This window comes from Nannobrachium achirus, assembly GCF_963921795.1.
Source record: "Nannobrachium achirus genome assembly, chromosome: 1".
Taxonomy (NCBI): domain Eukaryota; kingdom Metazoa; phylum Chordata; class Actinopteri; order Myctophiformes; family Myctophidae; genus Nannobrachium; species Nannobrachium achirus.
The window spans coordinates 25,957,871-25,965,938 of record NC_137810.1 but is presented as its reverse complement, the minus strand read 5'-3'; the positions used below and the strand labels follow the sequence as shown (position 1 = coordinate 25,965,938).

The 8,068-nt window shown below is 42.8% G+C and overlaps 1 protein-coding gene across 1 annotated transcript in view; it reads right to left on the bottom strand.

The window, feature by feature from the left end:
* col24a1 (collagen type XXIV alpha 1 chain) overlaps window positions 1-8,068 on the bottom strand; it is a gene marked incomplete at both ends in the record, with an annotated part of 183,635 nt that overhangs the window by 84,251 nt on the left and 91,316 nt on the right. Inside the window, 5 exons of the mRNA XM_080727840.1 lie at window positions 2,503-2,556; window positions 3,050-3,103; window positions 3,756-3,809; window positions 4,131-4,175; window positions 7,177-7,230. Of these exons, the coding sequence (XP_080583966.1) occupies window positions 2,503-2,556; window positions 3,050-3,103; window positions 3,756-3,809; window positions 4,131-4,175; window positions 7,177-7,230 (261 nt within the window). The remainder of the gene's footprint in view (window positions 1-2,502; window positions 2,557-3,049; window positions 3,104-3,755; window positions 3,810-4,130; window positions 4,176-7,176; window positions 7,231-8,068) is intronic.

The window sequence follows — 8,068 nt, the reverse complement described above, 5'->3', positions numbered from 1 at the left end:
ATACATTCTGTTCTGTTCGTGGATTAATGTGTCCTGCTTGGCTCTGGCACACATGCACATGGGATGTACATTAAGTACCATAACAGATGCCTGCTGAGAATTACTGAGCTATAAATGTATCATTGTTTATAGACTGTATATACAATCATTATATTCACTGTTGATAGACTGTACAGTATACTATCCTGAAACCCTCTGTTGTAGGCCGGCTAACACTCCCACAGATGTCTAGGGCTGATTGATGGATGGATCGATCTATCTACGTATCTATCTATCTATCTATCTATCTATCTATCTATCTATCTATCTATCTATCTGTCTATCTGTCTATCTGTCTGTCTATCTATCTGTCTATCTATCTATCTGTCTTTCTTTTTCATAAACAACACGTCAATAGATAAGACAGGTAGCAGGGATGAGAGGAAGATGGGAGGCAAATGGAGAGAAGAGTGATGACTGTTAGATTTAGATCTCTGAATGGAATGTGGAGGATTTGAGGCAGGGAGATTACATCACTGCTATCTCCGCATCCTCCACATTGGCCTCTATTCAAATTCTGACAAATTATGGTAAGATATTTTACCACTGTTTGCAGTGGTGTGTTCGTTATTTTTTACTTTCCCTTTTACAGTAGCGATGTCTTGATAGATATAGAGATTTAAACAAAGAACATTTATTGGGCTTCCATTTCTGCAAAGCAAGTCTGGGCAAAGTGCTCTCTGAAGAGATAGCTTTAAGATATCATGTAGAAAGAAATAGATACAGCATGTTTTGTTTATACCGGTAGGTGTTCACTGTTCATTCATGTTTTTAGAAGCGCATCTACTGCTGAAACTAGGAACCATTGATACAAATCATATCATGTAAAGTACCTAAGCCTAAATTGAGACGCGCAATACGTTCACAAGAAGAATACCAAACCTGGACCTGTACAATGGAAACCAATATTGCTTTCATGTTGCTATATGCTAGTTTATCTCCTCCATATATCTCTATAATGTCTTTGTGTGATCATAACCCTGAGTGTAAATACGCCATAAAAAAGAGACCTTGACCTGACCCTGAGCCCCTAGTTTCTCTCTCCCTCTCTCTCTCTCTCTCTCTCTCTCTCTCTCTCTCTCACACACACACACACACACACACACACACACACACACACACACACACACACACACACACACACACACACACACACACACACACACACACACACTCTGTCTCTCTCTAATAGGTGAGTAAAGATACAGCAAGCTGATTGTGCTTTATGGCTATGTCTGTGTTTGGACTGGCTTGCTATCAATCTCTGTCGCACACAGCATACTTAACTGTGTCCAGCTGACACTGTAACTAATGATCTCCTCTTCTGCTCTGTCTCTACAGCATGTCATGAAACCCACCAGAAAAGAGATAGAACCTCTTTTACTACTTGTTCCCTTCTAATTTACCGGGCCACTCTCTGTTATCCACTCCACAGAAGATCTGATGACCTGGGAGCACTACTAGCTCATTTATATTTTGTTGTATTACTGTGTCAATTGCCAAAACAACAGTTATTTGTGGCACTCAAAGGGTCATAGAACAAAGTACAAGTTGGGCTTAAAAGACAAGTGCAGAGGTATGTCACATGCTGTGCAGTACAACCTTCATCAATTTGGTCTTTGACATTTACAAAGTGACCTAACGTTCAGCCTACCAGCGTTAACGTTAACAATGATTAAATGTGTCTTGAACTTGAGTTTTCAAGTTCACGTCGCTGACATCAGTAAAACCCTGAGGCCAAGTGCAACCTGAGGTCAACTTTCACAGCCGTCTCTTGACTCAGAAACACCTGGGGCCGCAATTACACAGCAAATCTAAATGATCCACAGCCAAAGTGGTAAGACATGATCACGTGAAATCATGAATATTGTAAGCATTGATCATTTGTATGAATCTAGAGCAAACGCATTATGCAAGAGGGACTCTTCCTCCATTCAATATAAAAGGTTAAAAGCAAAATGAATTGTATCATACTACTATCTATAATATACTGTATATTTTATTCTAAAACAGACAGTTCCGGTTCTTGACTGGCGGAGAGTCGTTGTAAAATACTCCATAAACACACAGCTTGACCACACGTATCAGTATCACTGCATCAACGTGTTTGCAATTTAGGTTTTCCAATGGCATGTAAGAGGAGGAGAACCGCTCATTTTCATCCTGTGTATGGGCAAGATTTTACAGTCACAGGGATTACTTTCTTTTAGGAATGATTCTTGTAGGGAAACGGTTTTAATTGGGATATGGCTATGATTTTCATGTCGCCCATTTTTGGTAACTGTTTTATAAATCAATAAGCCACACTAGGTCGTGGTGTACCATGACAACCAAGGACTAATAGGGTCGGAAGCACTCTGCTCTGTCATGTTTCCTAACGTAGCCGTTCTAAAATCCACAGTAAACCACTGACTCTTGTGGCTCATTGCTTTAATAGATTATATTTGTGTTTTCATGTTTTACCTCAGGTCCCGGAGGACCAGGTGCTCCCTGTTGTCCAATCTCACCAGTTTTACCCTGTTGAAAATACAGGAAAAAAAATAACAATAAAACATTAAACCACATGTCCTACATTCTCTAAAAGCCTATTTTGTAGTCGATTTATCCACATTTTCAACTTTTCTTTTCTTTTTCTTCTTCCTTTTGTTTGTTTACTGGCATGTTTGCTTCTGATCTGAATCTATTTCTCTTCTACTAGCAACCAAACAAAGTGCTGCATGGGGATAAGATGCTTAAGTTCCTAGTCCACTATGGGCTCAAGGGCAAAGCAAACCTAAAGTGGTGTGAATGTGTCCAAATTGGTTCCGGTTTGCGGGCTAACTGAAATGGAGTACAGATCTCATTGTGGAACGTGTTTACAACATTCTGTCCACAAATGCTGTCCGTATGCTGTACTAACATACACACAGAGACACACACAGCCACACACACAGCGTACACAAAGTCAGATCTACATTTAGACAGGCACACATACACAAACACTGGTGTGCGGCTGTGCGCACAGACATACCAGCGGGCCAGGTTTCCCACGCGGACCAGCAGGGCCAGGCAATCCAATGGAACCCTGAGGAATACAGTGAAAAACACTGAAATAGACCTGTACCTCCCTGTGTCTGGATGTGTGCAAGTTGTGTGCATCTGTTTGTATTAGTAAGCGGCTCTCAACCTTTTCTGGGTCAGGCCCCACTTGAAAATCTTGAAAGTAGATTCAACCCACCATTTGACCACATAACATTATAACATTATAGAGGGTATGCCATGCATAAAGTGAATGGCAAATCGAGTGTGGCAAAGTGAGTTTAACATTGTTTAACATGGTTTAATGCAATCAAATAGGACTTTTCTTTTTGGATGTATGGGCTGTCAAAGCCAGAAAGTAGTTTTTTGCCACTCATTAGGCGTTCCCGCATAACTTCCGGGTTTGATGATGTCACGTGCATACCCTCTACTATGTTAGATGGGTGGGACCCATGCGTTTTCAGAGCATGTTTATTTGAATGATCAATCAATCATTTGATCAGCTATGATCAATGGAACCAACGTAATATACAGTATTTCACTCATTATAGTTCTCTAATATTAATGTCATATTATCAAGACAATCTTGGTGCTTTGCCAATTATTTGGGGGACCCACTTGCAATACCCTAACGGCCCACAGGTTGGGAATCGCTGTGTATGTCATTGTTTGCGGGTTTTCGTTCAAACGAAACCTACCTTGTCCCCTTGGTACCCCATGTCTCCTGGTTCACCCCTTGGTCCCACTTCACCCTGAATTTCACAGCATCACACAGAGATATAACCCAACACTGCCCTGCCACTGCCACACTGATCACAACACACACTCAGGGAGGACAGACAGATGGACTGAAGAAGACTACATACAGTATAATCACTCAAAATGATGAAGACAGACATGCAGTGAGTTATGTACTTCAATGGCAGCTCAATGATAACAGTATCCACAAATATCTCCCGACTCCGCCGCTGACTCACTCTGGTGACTCATAACACCCTCCACTCATCCACTAACAGGTCTAGGGACACACTACATACAGATATACACTACAATAATAGAAATATTTAGATCACCTTATCACCTTTCAATCCGGGCAGGCCGGCTCGTCCACTCGGGCCCTATCACGGAGAGAGGAAGGGAGGCAGGAAGGAGAGAGAGAGAGAGAGAGAGAGAGAGAGAGAGAGAGAGAGAGAGAGAGAGAGAGAGAGAGAGAAAGAGAGAGAAAGAGAGAGGAGACTCAGTACTCATTCATCCATTCATCACAGTGAATGGGAGCCAGACAGCGGAGATAAGTCATGGGGAAAAGCAAATCTGTTGAACATTTTGTCAAGAACCATTGGGAATCTATCAATAGATTCCAGGAATCAGTCCTTCTCTTATTAGTAGGGCAGGAGAGAGGGGTCTACCAGCACCCCAATGACAGTTTTTCGAAACCTGTTTTTTTTGGACCGTTATGATGTCTAGTTATGATTTCTGCTTGTTGCCGTCGCCAACTAATGTCCCATGGGGTTCATTTTTAACCTTTTCTCACAATTCCCAATCTGAACCATACAATGGTCATAACAGAAAATGCCATAACGCTTGATGTAAACAACCTACAGGGACAAATGAACACACTTTTCTATAAGATTTTGACCCAGGGAATTCATTAAAGTGGTTATTTCTTACATTTAAGCACATCTTGACCCTATTTCAGGACAGAAACGGCGAAGAATAACCCAAAAATGTTCAAAACACGTCTATACTTCTCTTTGTACAGATGAATTAAGGTGTATTCTTTTGATACCACAGGTTTTTTAGGACCCTTATGATGTCTAGTTATGATTTCTGCTTGTTGCCGTGGTCAACTAATGTCCCATGGGGTTCATTTTTAACCTTTTCTCACATATCCCCAATTAGTGTGGGGATTTAGGGGAGCAAATGCTAATTTCGTGCAATTTTGACTTAAAGCGTGAAATTTTGCACAGATGTAGCCCAGGGCTTGCTCTAATGATTTAGCTAGGGCGCCCGAGTCTGCGACCTTCGGGGTCTCCACAGCGGTCAAATCAAGTTGGGCTTCCATTGACTTTCTATACAGGAGGAAAATACCCAGAAAAAGATTTTTTTTCTGGGTATTTAAGGAGGATCTGAGGGGTCTAACTAGAGGTTTGTCATGATGCTGAATCCATTGCAGGCATTTGTTTTGCACAAAAAACATTCAGTGGGCTAGAAATGGCCTTAGAAAACAATACACGTATGGGTGAGTATTCATGTTAGTCGGAGGCCTTAGGGTTTTTTTTTCTCGTGCTAATCAGTCTAAAAGTTCAAGATTTTGCACAGATGTAGCTCAGGGCATGCTCTAATGATTTAACTAGGGCGCCCGAGTCTGCGACATTCGGGGTTGCCACAGCGGCCAAATCAAGTTGGGCTCCCATCGACTTTAGTGATGAAAAGTGATGAGTCATCACTTTTCAGAGTTGTGTGGGTGCTGTGGCGACCCCGAAGGTCGCAGACTCGGGCGCCCTAGCTAAATCATTAGAACATGCCCTGAGCTACATCTGTGCAAAATTTTGAACTTTTAGACTGATTAGCACAAGAAAAAAAAACCCTAAGGCCTCCGACTAACATGAATACTCACCCATACGTGTATTGTTTTCTGAGGCCATTTCTAGCCCACAGAATGTTTTTTGTGCAAAACAAATGCCTGCAATGGATTCAGCATCATGACAAACCCCTAGTTAGACCCCTCAGATCCTCCTTAAATACCCAGAAAAAAAATCTTTTTCTGGGTATTTTCCTCCTGTATAGAAAGTCAATGGAAGCCCAACTTGATTTGACCGCTGTGGCGACCCCGAAGGTCGCAGACTCGGGCGCCCTAGCTAAATCATTAGAGCAAGCCCTGGGCTACATCTGTGCAAAATTTCGCGCTTTAAGTCAAAATTGCACGAAATTAGCATTTGCTCCCCTAAATCCCCACACTAATTGGGGATATGTGAGAAAAGGTTAAAAATTAACCCCATGGGACATTAGTTGACCACGGCAACAAGCAGAAATCATAACTAGATATCATAAGGGTCCTAAAAAACCTGTGGTATCAAAAGAATACACCTTAATTCATCTGTACAAAGAGAAGTATAGACGTGTTTTGAACATTTTTGGGTTATTCTTCGCCGTTTCTGTCCTGAAATAGGGTCAAGATGTGCTTAAATGTAAAAAATAACCACTTTAATGAATTCCCTGGGTCAAAATCATATAGAAAAGTGTGTTCATTTGTCCCTGTAGGTTGTTTACATCAAGCGTTATGGCATTTTCTGTTATGACCATTGTATGGTTCAGATTGGGAATAGTTGTGAGAAAAGGTTAAAAATGAACCCCATGGGACATTAGTTGGCGACGGCAACAAGCAGAAATCATAACTAGACATCATAACGGTCCAAAAAAAACAGGTTTCGAAAAACTGTCATTGGGGTGCTGGTAGACCCCTCTCTCCTGCCCTACTATATCTTAAGAACCACTCATGCCATTGACTTCACACTTGGTGGGTGTGTTGCTGAGGACACATGGAAATTAGTGCGGGGCGAAAATGCTAATTTCGTGCAAATCAGTCTAAAAGTGCCACATTTTGCACAGATGTATCCCAGGGCTTGCTCTAATGATTTAGCTAGGGCGCCCGAGTTTACAACCTTCAGGGTCACCACAGCGGCCAAATCAAGTTGGGCTCCCATCGATACAGCAGGAAAATAGACAGAAACAAATCTGCTTTAGGTATAGAAAGTCGATGGGAGCCCAACTTGATTTGGCCTCGGTGGTGACCCCGAAGGTTGCAAATTTGGGTGCCCTAGCTGAATCATTAGAGAAAGCCCTGGGCTACATCTGTGCAAAATGTGACGCTTTTAGACTGATTTTCTACCCTTAAGGCCCTGCACTAAAAGCAGTGTCGGAGTGGGAAGTCGATTGGATGAGTGCGTGGTTCGGATGAGCAGTTCTCTGGCCCGCTCCTTACAGGCATGCGCTCAGAATAACGGCTTTTATTATTACTAATTTATTTTTTCATTTTCCTCTCCTTTCCTATTGCCTCCCCCTGGTGCCCCCTTTGTGGCACCCACTTTGAAAAGCTTTGGTCCAGCCTGTCCAGCTTACCTGAGGTCCCACCATGCCAGTTAGTCCTCGCAGTCCCTCAGGCCCTGGGTCACCCTGTGGAGAGATGGAGGCCCAGAGTGAGATTCACATCTACACACACATGCACGCACGCATGCATATTTGCAATAGCATTACACAGTCACCATAAAAATGTATACACTCATGGGAACACACACATAAGCATGTGTAGGCCTACTGCTTGTGTGTGCCTGTGCCCGTATTCCAAACAGCAATCGAATGGTGTAGTGTAGTGTGGTGTGGTGTAGTGTAGTGTAGTGTAGTGTGGTGTGGTGTGGTGTGGTGTGGTGTGGTGTGGTGTGGTGTGGTGTGGTGTGGTGTGGCGTGGTGGGTGTGGTGTGGTGTGGTGTGTTGTGTTGTGGTGTGGTGTGGTCACTGTGGTGTGGTGTATGTGATTAGTGTGGTGCACACTGCAAAATGGGTCAATTTTTACACTCTCGGGCGAGTGGTAAGTTATTGCTCAGGATTTTGCATTTTAATATGTATCATGTGTGTAACTGCTGCGGCTTACGTACAGTGGGCCTACATACACACATACATTCTGCAGTGTGCACATACACACGGTTCATTCTGTGCTGTGCCATAACCTCATATCAGGTCAAAGCAGTACTTGGCTGTCCTCACCACTGCCTGACCCGAATGACCCCTCTAATTAGCAGAGGCGATGTGGGAATGGCCACAATGCATATAGCTCAATGGAAATATCCTTTACAGGCAGGCAGTTAGAAGGAGGCACATAATATAGTTCTTTTGTTTACAGGATTCAGTGCTGCGGTGCAGCACTGAATCCTGGATCAGTGCCACTTGAAAATCTCGAAAGTGTTTGCTAGGGGTGGGCCACATGCATTTTCAGAGCATATTTAATTGAATAATT